General features: G+C 44.4%; 1 protein-coding gene across 4 annotated transcripts in view; it reads right to left on the reverse strand.

Annotated features, from left to right (window-relative positions):
* ADAMTS9 (ADAM metallopeptidase with thrombospondin type 1 motif 9) overlaps positions 1–16,431 on the reverse strand; it is an 85,600-nt gene that overhangs the window by 67,575 nt on the left and 1,594 nt on the right. For 3 of the 4 annotated variants that reach the window (XM_042799416.1, XM_042799415.1, XM_042799417.1), the window contains exons 3-8: positions 15,845–16,007; positions 3,025–3,311; positions 1,960–2,043; positions 1,736–1,857; positions 1,286–1,326; positions 1,060–1,165 (exon numbers count right to left, since the gene is read on the reverse strand). In XM_042799416.1, the coding sequence (XP_042655350.1) occupies positions 1,060–1,165; positions 1,286–1,326; positions 1,736–1,857; positions 1,960–2,043; positions 3,025–3,311; positions 15,845–16,007 (803 nt within the window). Of the gene's footprint in view, positions 1–1,059; positions 1,166–1,285; positions 1,327–1,735; positions 1,858–1,959; positions 2,044–3,024; positions 3,312–14,368; positions 14,457–15,844; positions 16,008–16,431 lie in introns of those variants that run through there. The other variant, XM_032985659.2, reaches the window with a different exon arrangement.

Below are 16,431 nucleotides of genomic sequence, written 5' to 3' on the forward strand. Positions count from 1 at the left end.
GACATTGAAGAATGCAGCAAATACGCTAATGGAGACAGAACGGCTTAAAGAGCTTTGCTGTTTGAAGTGGAGAAGGGGAAATGACCCGGTGTGATCCTGCGTTCGAAGGCTGGGGAGTTTATATCTCAATAAGATTACCTCCAATGAACCACCTTTTCACTCTGCTCCCTGAAAAAGAGCAAAGAGACATTTCCTGCTTGGGAGCACCACTAACCCCTCCGGCAGCTCTGGGGCAGCATTAGCGAAGGAATTAGCCACAGGTTAGGTGTGGGGAATGCCAAACCTTCGGGGACTTTCTGTCAGGAAATTTAATTTAAACAAATACTACTGCAGTTAAAAATAGACCACCTCAGCCAGCTCTCCATGAAGAAAAAGGGAGTTTAAAACAATAAGAGATCTGTTCCCAAGTACTCATCCATCCCACACCTGCAAACCACTGCAAACCAGGCATGAGGTGGTTTGGGACTGAACAAGCTGCCTAAGAGTTGTAGCTGGGGGGTAAAGGATTATGTGATCTAAGATGATTTTTCTCACTACCACTCTCAAAAAAAGTCAAAATCAGTTAAAAGAAATTTCCACTGGAGGATGTGCACCTTGAATGATGGCATCTCTTCTGGGGATGTCCAGTACACAGTACCTACCAGTTCCAGCCAAAATCTTGGCTAGTCCCAGTGGTTTCACCAGGATTTCATGGCTGGTGGGGCAGATTTTACTGACAGCCACATGCACATGCGAGAAGATGCAGTAGTATGTAGTAAGGGACATTTTGTTAACTCTCCTCCCTTGTTTAGGTGCTGACTGGAGTACACTGTCACTCATCCTCCCCAAAATGTGGGTCTGCTGGTTTTGTTGCTCTCAGATAGGCTTCGGAGCACCCCACCACCTCCCAGAGTTTCACCACAGCTTAATCTGCCTCGGTGGTGCATCTTCTACCCAACAACATTTATCTTCTCTCAGATAATTAGGCTCAGCAGGTACCAAGTCCTAGTCTGGCTGGCAAGCTCTAGCTAGCATAAATCTTGGGCTATTTAAATGTAAATGTATTTACATAAAACATACACATGTCCAAGTTCATGTGCTATTGTGAAAGCAGTGCTCAGTCCGTTATCTTCACTAATTGAACAGCTCCTGTATGGGTCACAGACTGTGCCCAGCTCTGCCAGACCTAGGAGAGAACAAAGAGGTTTACAATAGAAAAAGATATATCGTCCACGGTTCAGCACAGGCAACTAAGATTGTCATTACAAAAAAAGTTATTAAAAGACAAAGAAAAGGTTTTCCTTACCCAGAGTATCACATTTGTCGTGCGCTCTACAAATATCCTGTCTGAAAGCAGAACAGACCCGACACATTAATTTTTAATGCAGCAGTGAGTGAAGGTACAAACACAGTAATAACACATCCAAATATAATTCTTGGTCCTCCAATGGACCTTCTCATGCTGCTTTGTCACATCATCCAGTCAGAGTCTGAACCAACTCCCTACCATAGTCAGAGTTTTTCATCTTATGTCGAACCCATGGGCAGACCTTGGGTTGTCCTGAACCTCTCCGAGTCATCTACCACTACGGTGGACACATTATCCCAGTTCTGTTCACAGTTACACTGCTCCCACAATTGCAAATGTCATTATACCCACATCAAAAACTGAACATCTCCCACAGCTGGATATATTACATGTTCACAGCCTCTAACACACGACTGGCTACAGTTTTCATGAGAATATCCACCATACCTGGTAACAAGCACGGCTGTGTCATGTTGAAGGTGACTTCCTTCAGGGTGGTTCTGGGATTGCTGCCATTGGCAAAAGTTTTTTAACGTTGTCTGGGCATTGTAAGATATTGCAGGACCATCCTAATAAGCAACACAGAGAAAGCAGGTATTTTAATTATTCATTGCAATGCCCACTACAAATGACACTGTCAAACAATAGGTGAAGAAAATCACTTCCATTACCTGTTCATTATGAATCACAACCAATTTCACAATAACAATATTAATTAAATTTCCAATGCTTGGGTCTTTGTAGATAGACGCCACCTGTTTCAAAAGAAATATTCAGAATTATTGCTAACAGTCAAGGAAACAAACAATTAAGACAACACACATATGTTTTCCATTTTGCAGCTGTTTTTCTCCAGAGCTGCTTTTCTGCCCCACTCAGTGCTCTGATGCTACTTGGAGAGACCTCCTGCCAGAAGCACAATTTTAGAATGAAACAAACCTGCTGGTATCACAGAAACCCAGTATTTCCTTTCTCTTTAGCACACACTTCACCAAATTACAGGTTCATTCTGCTCTGAGATACAATGACCACCAAACAAGACTGTCAAAAGCAACTTATTCTCTCAAGTGCCTCATTTTGACATGGAGAGTTTTAGCCCATATATTCACCACACTTCTACCCTTGAATAGGATGAAAAGCCCTCCAGCAACACAAGTATGCTGGATACTCACTTCCAGTCACTCTGCATCTACAGAGCTGCCTCGTTGGGGACTGCACCACTGCATCCTTGTATCAGCAGCCACTAAAATGCTTGTCCTCATCCTGGAAAGCCAGCCCTAGCACTATGCTAAGGATCAAGGTGACCACAGGCTCCTCCTTGCAAGAGCAAGGGAAGTCAGGTAACTGCATAACCTACTAGCATCAGACCCTTGGAAGGCACAGTCCCCCAAGTACTTTTTAAATTCAGCTGCTATTTCACATGGGCATAAATAAAAATAAGAGTACAGTGTGTGGACTAATGGATCAGTGATATTTCTCTTAGTGCCTGGGGTTCAGAAAGCTGGAAGTGAAAGGTGTAGGAAGGGTTAGGAAACACAATGGGTCTGGGAAGGAAGAAAACTCCAACTAGTGTTCCCCAGCCAAGTTTTACCAAACTTTACTCTAATCTGAGCATTTTCTCCATTCCTGGCCAAGGCAAACTGATGGTATAGCATATGAATGTAGCAGAAAGGGTGATTTGTGACCACTAAAAAATGATCCGTGGGTGAATCTACTCCCTCTAGTTGAATACTCACTATTGACATCAACGTTAAGACATAGTGCTGTAGATTAGCTCCATGGTAGGCGACCATCCTGCTGTCAGCCACCACCATCACTTCCACAAACCGAGGGTAGGAGAGAAACCGCTTTGTTCGCTTGTGGCTCTTCTTTTCAGTGATGTTGCCAGTCTTGTTGCTATCTGCAGAAAATGAACTCACTTCCAGGCTGCGTTTCAACATCTCCATGTCAGATAATATGTTGCTTTCTGCCCACTGTCTTCTCCAGTGTTTCCTCTTGTTCTTTTTGTGACTGTGTTCATGATCTATGATTAAAAAGCAGACAAAAACATGAAGTACGCTCTGGAGTGAATAAAGGTAATACTACATGCATGTTATGTCAGAATACCTATTTACTTCAGTGAAGAGTTATAGCAGTCTTATTCCAAACAGCTAACCAAAACAGAAGCACTCTGTGGAAGCCCACCGTATAATCTAACATCTAAGGCTTTCCTTAATTTTTAAAGTAATCTTATGGAAGCCAATGGCACTTAAAGGCGGACATTCACATAGAGGCTTTCCCGCAGCAGAGCTGTCTCCTTGCCCGCGCAGGAGGGATGGAGCCTGGGCTGCAGTTCAGTTGAACGCGACTGGAGCCCAGTGATGGTAATTAGCCACCACAGCGGCAGCGTGAGGATTCTGGGCACGTCCAAGGTGGCCAGGAAACCACAGGAAACAAAGGTCCAAATCCTGTATTTCTAACTCAGGCATGAAGGACGGCAGGATTTGGCCTTCATAGCAAAGCAATTATATATGATTTATTTCTGTCTCTAACAATAACACGGCTGGGCTTCAATTCCCCCCCTCCCTTTATTATTCTGTGCTACGGGAATGGTAAAGGTCATCTAATAGCACAGCTGCCACTGGCTAAAGAATAGAATTCAGGAAGTTTCACATATACTGCTTTTGATATTCAATTAGGCCAAACATAAAAGCAGCCTGAAAATATACTCCATGCTGATACAAAGACGACAAAGTGAAGAGGGAGAACAGGCAAATAAAACATATGGAACATGTACAATTAAGATTTACCATCTGATTAGTATGTAATTATAGCATTATTTAAATGTAAGAGCAAAATCAGTCTTATTTGATGCCACTTAATTTTTAATCAGTTCATCATAGGAAGTAGCTAATTGAATGTGATTCATCCATGAGAGACTGTTCGCTTCTGCATTTAATATAAAGCCAGATCTGAACTACTCATCTAAGACTTCAGGCTACAACCCTTATGCTCTTTGTAGCTTTAGCTTAATTTTGTCATGGTGGTGAAAAATATCACATTTCCTTATCTGACCCACTGAGTAGGTTAGAGGAAGCATAATATTAGGGAACAAAGGAACACTCAATGCTCAAACAAGATTGAAATGATAGGAAACCTCTTAGCTATTTTTCCTGTGTAGTTTCCTTTTAGGATATTTCGTAACAATTTCCAAAAAAAGAAATATAAAATACATTCTCTAATATCAAGGCAGGCAAAGGGGGTTAGCCAGCTTCTACCTATATGAAAAATACTGTCCTTTTGCCCTATGTGTAAATAAGCAATAGAATATTTAAGAATTAAATCTTGTTTACTCTGTGCTACCTAAGTCCTATGAATTCCCCTTTCTTGATATAGTCCAGACCACCTTAATACAGCAGAGAGTCTGCAGTTATTTGAGTAAGAATTTGAGAAAGCCAATGGCATTTGTGGTTATAATTGGATTGCCCTAGTTCCTCTGCACTAATCAATGCCCTTGTGTTGGCAAGGTTGTGCTCTCATGCTGGCACGGCTTCGTGGGCAACCATGACATTATCCCGACTCATTCAGTGCCAGTCAGCACGGGAAGCCAACTATGCATACAAATAACTTAAAGGTGAGAAGACAACCAGACCGAAAGTGCTAACCTCAGCCCTTCAAAGCCAGTTCCCCTCCCCTCTTCACCCTCAGCCAGCCACTTCAATTTTGCTTTTAAATAACCATCTCCCAAAAGAAGGAGGTGCTCAAGATAAAATGTCTTAAGGATGGGGAGGTGTTCAATGGGGCTTGAGCAAGACTGAAGGCAAGGCTGTGATGTGAAGGTAGAGCTCTGCACGCACCGTCCACCACCATGGCTCTGCAGAGCCCCAAGTGGGACCATGGGGCTCAGGTGTCTTCTCCTCCTGCCAGCCTGGCAGATGGAGGTTAGATGGCAAAAGAAGAGGGAAATGCAAAAGATTCTTTGAGGAGACACCTGTAATACAGGAGATGTTTAAAATAAATTAATTGATATTCACCAGACTTGCACTGAAATCCTGCAGCTAGTGTTGGCACATGCTCAAAAAAAAAAAAAAAAACCACAACCAAAAAACACCCAAAAACCAGAGAGGTCCACATGAAATACCAGGTCTGGTTCTGAGAGCCCTGACCTGACTCACCACACAGGAGAATCAGAGGCCAACACAGCCAGGTATGCCCAGCGCAGGAAAAACAACTTTTCTTTCTGTTGCAGAGATCTGACACATCATAGAATCATTTAGGTTGGAAAAGACCCTTAAGATCATCAAGTCCAATTGCTAACCTAACACTGTCAAGTGTCAGTACAGCATCAGTGTACTTCCCCCATCCAGCACACAAATCAAGTCAGCAACATCATCCCTTTAAAAAACAACATATTTCCTCGCAGATATGAAGCCACTCCAACACTTACGGCACACTATTTGGACAAGTCACATATAGTATGTTTGCCAGCCTAGTTACTGTAAAACCAAGCACCAGCAAGTGGGGATGCACTGCATGTAAAGCCACTCCTGGACTTTGATAGTTGTGAACTGTTATCTTCACCCATCTTTCCTGCATATAACTACACTCAGAGATGGTGCACATTCACCTGTAAAAAATTAAACAGTAATGGCAGTGCACGGCTCTCAACCCATCCATAAAACCCCCACCAGCATTTATGGGACTTGCATACAGGCACTGCCAGTACTCCATGTGCCTGATGCTGTTGCTATCTCGCTCCATTATGATGGCCACAGCAGAAATGCTCTTATTGAATGGTACAGCAGACTGATGTTTAATCAAGCAGAAGTGAAAATCTCTCACGTTACATGAGAAAACTGCAATTTTACAGCGACAGCTTCTTACTGCCACACACAACATCAAAAAAGGGCGTGATATTTTTCCACCTGGTTTTGCCTTTTTTTTTTTCCTATTGTGTTAATATATTAACAGAAACCAGGAAGGAAAATGGTTTGCTTGGCAAACTCTCAATCCTGCAAATGACCTGAAAACCATCTACCTACACACGGCAGTAACTGGATGGGTTTAGCAACAAAACATTTTCTTTAATTTGCAGAAAAAGCAAACCCCAGTGAGTAGACAAACACTTTAAAACCATGCAAACTACAGATCAATAATTCAAGTATTAGGCAAGCCTATGCACTGATTCAACAGTTAATATTCATTTGAGAGGTGGCTAAAAGGTTGCTGGAATAATGTCTGTTTTACTGCTTGCTTTACTAAAACAGTTTATGGTGTTTACGCTGTCTTTAGACAGACTTGGAGGTGTATGTTCATTTTTTTTCTGTTTGGCTTCTTCTTTGTTACGTGGGACTTAAAAGGAGATCCAATCCTGTGTCAGAGATATTCCTTCCTGATGGCATCTTCCCACCTGTGCCATTTATTTTTGCTTGTGTAAGAAGCTCAGTCCAGAGCACATTGAGCTGAGTTATGGAAGATTCCTGCTGATTAATGGACTTTGGATCTCTCCCAAGGGAGACTGCAGGGGAGACTCAGGCCCTGCGCGAGTACTTTGCCTGCATGAAAGGGTGACAGGGCAGAGCCAGGGACTGCTTTTGAAATAGTAGCTATTGTTATGCTAAAACCAAAAATTAAAAGAAAGAGTGATCACTTATCCCAACAGTTCTAATCCTTTCCATTTCTACATTAACTTCTCCTTGGAATAGAAAGCAATTTGCACAATTAAATAAGACATGTGACAATGCAAGCAATTCCAGTTCAGCTCCAAGTTCATGAGAGCTGAACATAGCAGGGAAAAAAAAAAAAAAAAGATGTAAAAGAGAGAGAGCAAGAGAGGGAAAAAAAAAAAAAATCTATTACTTGAGCTAATAACATTATCAACCTTCCCCTGCTAGAAAAGGAGCATGGTCCTTTCAAACCAACTTACTATCATACCTTTTCTGAATGTGCAGCCTAGGATTTTTAACACTAAGTTTGCCACTCAGCGGTTGGTCCATTACACTCTTAGACCAGCTCTGATTCAGCTGCACAGATGATAAAACAATCATTTGGAAATTAATTATTTATTGCACACCTCCATAAAGCAGATGAAAATTCATCTGAGCTCCCTCCAGGCAGTCAGTCGGCGTGTGACCTGCCTCCGTTGACTGGAGCAGGAGCCACACAGCAAATCCTGCCCAAACGGTCAGGTACGAGCTCCAGCTACAGTTGGCTGGCCTGAATTTACTGCCTGTAGCTGGTACAACAGCAGCCACTGAAGTGACTGCCATTACTTGGAAAAGAGAGGCGAGAGGCAAAATGGATTTTCTTCATGCACAGGTCAGACCAGCTGAAATCAAACCACATTTTTAGGGTCTTCTTGCCAGGAAAGGGGATGGAAACTGGTTCCTCTTTAGGACCCAAAAATGTCCTAAGCTGGCCCAAAAGATATTTCTATCCCCGGGACTGTTTTAATTATATATCGATATGTATTATATCTCTATCTATCTTTCAATATATCTACAGATATATCTCATGAATATGAATGATTTTGCAGATGAATTTGCATGAGGCCAAATTCTCACCTCTGTTCCTGTGGGTGTGCTGCTGTGGCCAGAATAAGCCAGAGCTGAACGCCCCTTCGCTGCCAGCAGCTTTCCTCCCTGCTCACACAGCAGCCAGGATGGAAACGTAACAGGGGAGCAGCAACTGCCTTGCTCTGTACCACAATGCGAAGACCAGTCCTAGGAGCAGGATTAATCCTGCCTTCCCCCTCTGGATGGCTACTGGACTGTGCAGTCAGAGCTGCTGCTATAGCTAGAAAGGGAAAATAGGCTTTATTGATAGAGGTGAGATCAATGACCAACATCAGAAGGGAAATGAACGTCCAGGCCAGCCAGGATCCAAAGAGAAAGATATTCTGCAGTCCCACCTCCGTTCACCCACTGTGGCCTGTTACTGGAGCAAGCAGGGTGGTGGCTTTGGCTATGGAGACTCCATAAAGCTCAAGTTGGTGTTGACCCCACCTACATTTTTTCGGGTGATCCTGCCTTTCTTCCTGCTGCTTGAACGAGAAGATTTGAGAACCACAGACTTGCAGTTAGCACCAATCAACTTTCTTTGGGAAGAAAATATTCTCTGGTTTTATACCATGCAAACACCAAAGACCACACATACTCTAGCTGTTTCCTTTCTCGATGATGTATGTGAGAATGCATTCCAGCTGTAAAGATTTTTTTTCTGCCTAAGGTAAAAAGTTCTACATGAAAGCTATCAATTTTGCACAGTAGACAGAAACTAGATTAATGAACAAAACAATAAATTGCTTCTTTAAGAAAGCAGATAGTAACATGTGAGCTGAGCATGTGGCGGAAAATGATTCAAGATCATCTTACAGGCAAAATAACTAAATAACTGCACTTCATGACTGCAAGGCACAAAACCACCACTGAATTGGTACAAAATTGGTTTAAGCTATGGCTGACAGAAAGTTACAGTGCTGAAAAATCACTGATACCAGTTCCGTAATCCACTGGTTCAGGAAGAAAAATAAACTAGCCCTCTGGAGTAACTGAAAAAAACACGGCAAAATACCCATGAAAACCATCCTGACACAGCACAGGGCTGGGCAGTTTGCTAAAGCACATCCCAGTGTTTCACCTACCTGAGCCAGGTTGTGGGTCAAACTGGTACTAATATACCACAGACACACGGACATACACCAGTGGCATTCCAGCACGTCAGGAGAAGAGCCTGAGCTGCTGCCATCTGCACTGCCTGGGCTAACTGAACCTGTTTGTCTGCACAGCTCGAGAGGCTGCACTCACTGAACCTGACTCCTGCCTTGCAAGCCAGCCGAGCACCCAAACTCCTGGGCTTGTTTGCTTGCTCTCGATGCAACTTTCAATGCGTAACGGTTGCAAGTATGCCAACACGTTACCCACTCTCGTTTCTAGTGGTACTTATGAGCTACCATGCCAACAACACTGAGATCACCACAACTTTGTATTGGCACTCAGTAAAAGATGGGGAAAAAAAAAGCTCCCAAAGGAAAGGAAGAAACCACCTAACAATCAGCCACAGGGATGCTGGTGATGACAATACAGGCACATGAGAAGAGAAGTCACACAATAGTCAGCTGCTTATTTTCAGTAGTATATGCCACAGGGTACAGATGGAAAGTACCAAAGTGATACGTCCCTGCTTCTCCCACCTGCCCTTCTTCAGATGTCCACACAGACAATGTAAAAGTAGATGCAAAATTGCATGTACATCCATTTTGGTTCCAGAAGAGTAATTTAACTCTGTTCATTTGACACGTCTAAGTTGCAAAACAATAATCAATGAATAACAATTTGTTCAGTCACAATCTTGGTCTTCTACCATTAGGGTGCCAGATGGATGCTTGATATATTTTCAATACTAAGAATATAAACAACAAAATGCATGCAACTTGCTTATAACACACACTGAGAAATTTTCAAACAAAACCACAGTTATGGGATCTGTATCATTGGCTGTGATCAAATTTTTTAACTGAAGTCAGTCTAATACCTTATTTCACTTGCCAACACCACAGCAAGATAGCACAAACATTACAGGCTGATCCCTTTCCCAACTCAGCATGGGAAAATCTTGTGTTTAACATCCCAAGCCCATCTGACCAAGTACTAGTTGGCTGTCACTGTGCTATTACCTCAATAGGAAGTCAGAAATAGAATTAATTACATTAGCATATGGCACTTATGACGCAACTCTCTCATTTACTGTTTTTGGGAGGGAAGGAAACCTGAAATAATTACTATCTGACTATAAATTACAATTCACTTCCTTAAGATGAGAAACGTTTCTGAGGGAAAGAACGAAGTCAGTGTTTTACCCTGAGGCCAAAAGCAAAGCTGACAGCTTAAACAGACTTTTGAAAGAGCTCAAGGATTGCTCAACCTGGAAGCAAAGGCTTAGGAAAACCTCCCTGAAGATCTGCAACCCCACGGTTACGTGACACCCAGCAGTACAGAATTTGCCTGAAGACCTGCCTGGAAACCAGACACCTATCGTGTGAAATTCTGCTGGATGAAGGAGTTGAAAACCGAAATAAGGTCATAGTTGGAAACAAGACAAACAGTCCAAAAGAAATAGCAAAAATCCAAAAGGGCTCTAGACCAGCAACTTGACTGCAAAGGATCTGGGATTTCACCATGGATCTCTCACAAGAGTACAAACATCGAGCCCTGCGGAAAAGGCATTCAAAGTTTCTGCCTCAAAACTGCTATAAAATAAGAATGTAACGTATATAAATGGTCTGTACAGTGAGTATGAAGTTTTCCACCTCTGGCCCATTTGGCCCCGTTCCTCACCATTGTCAATTCTAACACTGGGTATACACCTTGAACCACAGCTCAGGCAGGAGCAAGAGCTCATCACCTACCTGCACCAAAGAGAGACCGTGTTACACAGAATGGGACCAAGTCAGGCTCCAGCCATGAGGCCAGATCCCCAACGCATCCTCCCCCCGGGTCACCTCAACACTGATAACACATTGACAAACCCACACCCTGGCAACCTCAACCTGGCCACCCTTTCCCAAGCATGTGGGAACACAATGGCAGAACCATCTCCTGCTTGTGCCATGGGTTCACTAATGACATCCCGTGCAGCTAGGTGGCACTGGGAGAGAGATGACAGTCATCTGTAAGGGCTGAGCGAGCTAGTGCCAATTATCACACGGAAACAAGATCGCAATCATCAAGCTGGCAGCACCAGACATTTGTTTGCTCAAGACACAGGGCAGCACTTCTCTGCTCTGGTGGTTCCCCAGTGTCACATTTAGTGGGAAGGGTTGTTAAAGTTGCTATGAAAGGGTAATCTATTACAAATTACTCATTAATGCAACTGAAAAATCAGTGACATATTACTGATTATGCTTGTGTCATGCTAGCTCAGCGGCAAGACTTGGTTCACACTGTTGATTTGTCTTGTGCTTTTTATAGCAAGCTTCCCAACACAACTTACACACACAGAGCTTCTTTTCCCCTCCTCACTCAGATGAGTACATAGGCCTCACCTTTTCAGAGCTGCTGTGCCTGGCCACATATGTGCTGCCTCCCGAGTAATCAAACTGCTTTAACACCTTGCAACTAAATACCCAGTTGTAAATTTGAGACTCCTTTGCATCTGCTTCTGGCAGGTACTAGGATGTGCTAAGCCTCCAGGCTGTGCCCAGCAGCCATCTGTGCTGGTAATGCTTGGTGGTTTTTGGAAAGCAACCTCAGCAGCTGAGTCACTGGGCTTTCCCACCTCTGCTGGCAGTGGGTGGGGGCACAGGTAAGATCTGCTCTGTCCTCCACTCATCTGAGCCTGCTTCCAAAATCTCACCACCTCAGCATGAATTGCTGGAAGGCCTCTTTGCTGGCTACAGCCCCTTGGCTTTCCTCCAGAAATAGAAAAAGCTCTAATCATCTTCCTACCAGTTTGGCACCATCAGAGTGTTATTGCTGCTTCTGCATGAGGAGTTTTGCCCATGTTGGATATTCCTGCTTTCATGAAGGAGCCAGGACTTTGTGCAAGATCCTCACACGCAGCTCCAGAGCCCACATCTAACTCCAGTCTCAAGATGTGCACAGCTGACCCACAGCAAGTCATGGGAACAGCTAGTGCTCGCTATATATTCAGTCCTTGATTTATTAATCTCAGCCACAGGTGGGTCTTGAATATAAAAGAATTATGAAAAGTGAGGCAAGAACAGGGAGGTATTTAACTAATGAAGCTGAGAAGGAAAAACAGAAAACTTGGATCGGGAGAGCAGAAAAATGAATGCAGTGGGAACAAAGAAGGAGCTGCCCGAAAGAGTTAATTCGGGAGTCCTGAACTGGGGTCACAGTAAACACTGCAAGGAATTTGCAAAGTTTTCAGCAATAAATAGCTGAGCATGCAGCAGAAGTGGGGAGAGGAGAAAGCTCAACTCTTGCATTTATACTCATGGCCACAGAGCTATTGTGGCTCACTGCCACTGAACAAGTAGAGGCCACATCTGCCTCAGAACAAGGGGTGGCCAACAGGAAGAATGGCTGGGTAAGATCCAATAAAAGGCTAAATCTATCACCAGAAAACTAGAAGAGCTCCAGAGAAACCAATAACCAAAACACTCTTAAAAACATCACTAGCAAAAAGGTGGGAAATGTAGGAAACATGAGAGAAAGGAGAGGTGGCCCAAAGTGGTTTATTTAGGTGATGACCAGAGGCAGCGTCCCGTTGGCATCTGGAGCCGAACACCTCTCTGCAAGACCAAACCTTGGCGTTTTCATGTGGAAACTGGTGGGTAGGGCTTGCTGGTCTCCTGGCAGGAGGTCAGACTGGACGCGGGGGTCGGAGAGCTGCTGCTGGCCTCCCGAAGCCGGCCGGCACAGCGGGCGCAGCTCCCCGCGGCGCTGCAGGATGCAGCTACGCGCCTTTTATCATCGGAGTCAGATTGTTCCTCCACAGGGCTCAGGAAAGCTCCGCTCGCCAGCTTCGCAATGAGCCACTTCCTTTTTTTCTTTTTTTAGGATCAGAATTTCTTTTCTTTTCCTCCTCCACCTCAAAAAAGCGGATATTTAATAATTTGGATCGGAAGAGCTTGCTATCGTGAAGCGATGGGTGGTAACCGCGCTGCACCTAGTGACATCACACTGTCAGCCTGGCCAAGTCTTCATCCCGTCAGGGCTATTCAGTAAAGCACAACTAATTATTCTGCCAGATCCTGGACCAGATGACAGATTGATTCACGGTACTAACTAAAAGAAGGGAAGGAGAAGAAATTGCACCATTTCCTATGACTGAAACTACATTAACCAATTACCCCAAGGAAAACTTTGTCAAAAGTTTTTATTGCAGCTGTTGAGCTATACACCAGACAGCTGAAGTGCATTGCCAGGAGACCCCAGTGCTGTGCTATGAAAGTTCATACGCAGAGCACAGTTTGCATTCAATATCCATCAACGTTCAGTGGAGAAAGATCTTTTTTCAGAACATCTGCAGAGTATCTCATATGTCAGAGGACCTAAAACTGTTATCAGAAAATGCTAATTAAAACTTAACAAAATAAAATACCTGTTTTTCTAAGCTGACCTGAGGATGCTGAAAACTAAAAGTAACACCAGGGAGACTGCTGGAAGTGAAAGTTTTTACTCAATTTGTCAGTCAACTCACAAGGGAAACTTTTCCTGGATAATGTAAAAAGTCTGTAATTACATCATCATGGCAAGGGCACACCAGTATGTTGCTTATTAATCATTTCCAGGAAGAAGACTATCAGAAAGCCATTCTCAATAGCACCACTGCCCGGCAACACAGGCTCCCTTGCTCACTGCAGGATGGGTACTTAAGATTTCCCTTGCATGAATTTCTTCTTTGAGCAAATTTCAATCCCTGCCAGAAGCCTGCAATGCAAATGCATCTTTTCACACGGTTTTCTGACAAAAGACTGGATTCACACAACACCCTACAGCTATAACAAACTCTCAAACTCTCATGAAACCATTCTCCTATGGTAGGAGCGACAGATGCATTCTGTCCAAACCAGTGAGTGCTGCCAGATTTTGCCTTTTCCCCTCTGCTCTGAAGACATGTGAGATACCTTCTCTCCACCAGATGTAACCCCAGGGGGAATGCCACGGTTCAGCATTGCCCAAGCTGCCCTGCACTTGCTCCTTAAATAAAGTCACTAAGACTTGTTCACCATACATGTACTACCAAAGCATTGTTCCCTTCCAAAAACTCGGACAACGGTAAAAGGGACAGGGAGAGATGGAGAAGAAGAGGACAGGAGAACAAGTAAGACTGTCACACCTATCTGGAACCCATAAGTTTGTATTTGAGAGGTGAAATCTCCTCCCTCCACTACAGGAAGCAACCAAGAAGAGCAAGGAAACAAAAGACGAACAAGAGGCAGAGCATGTTGGAGAAGAGGAGAAAGAGATATCCACCACATAGGTCATATTGTGGATGCAGTATTAATCTTGTTGATCATGACTGAGAAGAATAATACCCTAAATGGAAGCTATGATACAGTGGGGTGAAATACAGCAGACTGTTATACAGCACAGAGTAAAGTCCACAAGCAAAAGTCAGAGCCCTCCCAACTACCTTTGTTTCAATGAGTCCTGTGATCTGCTGCTCCGTTCCTCCAAGGGCTACTGATGCAATGTGCCAGATTCCGTGTTTCTTTCCAACTGTTCTGAGTCTCCTGCATCTGATCTCAAAGAAGGGAGCAGAAACAGCTGGAAGAGAGAAACCAGAATGGCATAGTCCAGCAGCAACCCTTGGAAGAACAAACAACAACAGCCTTGTGAGAGGTACCATTGTCCCCCAGCACGTATGTTTGCACGTGGACGCATATCCATACGTCTTCTACAAGAAACGCAAGTTGCTAGTGCGTCAGCTCTGGCTGGTCACAGAGCATCAGAGCATCTTCTGACTTAGCATGATCAGTGCAAGCTGAACAAACTGACAGCTCAACAGCACGACCGCGATCCACAGTCATGGGTGCCAAACAAGTCATGCGTGTTAAATGCAGTCTAAGTTTGGCATCACACTTCTCCTCCAGTGGTACCTTTACTCCCTGAGCAGCTCCACCTACTTTGCAGCACATGAGCTGCTTGCAGCCCGCGCAAGGGAAGCCAGACAAGGTCTAGTCTGTTTAGGTTTTAAAGCTCCTGCAGATCTATCTGCAGGCCAAAGGAGGAGGGCAAAACAGCAGGTGAAACAGGAGAACGAAGGAATAAGCTTCTTCAGAGAGAACTTAGATATTTGCTGCCAAAAGAGAGGATTAGTTGTGAAAATCAGGAAGTCAAGGAAGCAGAGAGCAGCAGGAGGCCACTGGAGATAATAGGGACAGTAGGAGCAAAGCTACTGCTCACCAAGGCACGTGAAGGGGAGATAAAAAGGCTTGTGCTCTTTCATATGTGCAAAGACTAGAAAGAGGGAGCAAGGAGGTCAGGGAGATGGTGCTGGTGGTGGAGGAAGGGCCACAAGTTAAAAAAAAAAAAAGCCTTTGAAAATGAACCATGAAAAAGTGATTAATAAGGGAAGAACTGTCAGGGTTGGCGTTAGGACCTTCTCATTTTCACTAGAAAGAAATAAGACGTTGCAACTCACAACCAGATTTGGGGAGGGAAGACCAGGAGCACAGCAAGACCAAGACAGAAGGATGTCATTTAAAGGACAGAAACAGAATTTCAGACAGAGGGCAAATCACATTAGAATGGCTAGGAATTACACGTAGGAGAGGACAGAAAACAAATTTAAAGGCTCATAAGATATTTAAGGCACAATAGCCCAAAGGATCTCTTGCCAACCTTACAGCAGGGATGAAATGGAAACCATAACATTTTTCCTGACCGCAACTTCCTTATAACCGATTACTAGAAAGCACAGGCACACCATGCCCCTCCAGGACATCAGTACCGCCGTAAGCCCGGTCCTAGCACACACAGTACAATTTCTAGAGGGGTCCCTCAATTCCGCATCCCTTCTGCCCCACACAAACCTACTGGCTTTTCACTGCAAATTAGTTCCCTTTTGTAAGTGCCAAGTCATCAAGGGCAGTAACAAAACAAGTACCTGGAGTATCGCAAGTCTGCCTGTCCCCTGAAGAGTTGGTTGGAGGTGTCCGGTGTCGGTAGACTAGGTGTGGTTTATTGTGTTCTTCTTCATACTCCCGTTCTTCGAGCGATAACAGCGGCTCTACGAAATAGTCCCCATCGTCAGACTTGAATGTGCCTAGCTGAGAGGGACCAGAAAGGAACAGGCGGTCAGCTTCGGGCGTTGACAAACCACGGAGCAGGACTACCCAACAAAATGAGCGGTTAAGGAGGGAGGTGCGCGAGTGCCCGGTTCTGCAGCGACCCCTGCGAAGGAGCAGGCTGGAGCTCCAGCTCCCGTCACACCGCTTGTACCCACGCCAGTCTGCACTGTTCCCTGCAGCCATCCCACTAGAAGTTATGGAAAACAAATTACTGATCCATCGGCAAGGAGCATGAGAGGGACACGTCTGCCAGACCCCATCGCTGTGCCAGAGAGATTTACCAAGCCACTGCTGCCCAAGGGGAGATGGTGCTGCAGCGTGCTGGAGGCCTCAGAGCAACCCCATCAAGTTGTGCTGGTTTTCATACAGCAGCTCTCCCTGAGACAGGCTTTAAACCCACATG

Source organism: Tyto alba, unplaced genomic scaffold (genome assembly GCF_018691265.1).
Source record: "Tyto alba isolate M040663 unplaced genomic scaffold, T.alba_DEE_v4.0 Super-Scaffold_3, whole genome shotgun sequence".
Taxonomy (NCBI): domain Eukaryota; kingdom Metazoa; phylum Chordata; class Aves; order Strigiformes; family Tytonidae; genus Tyto; species Tyto alba.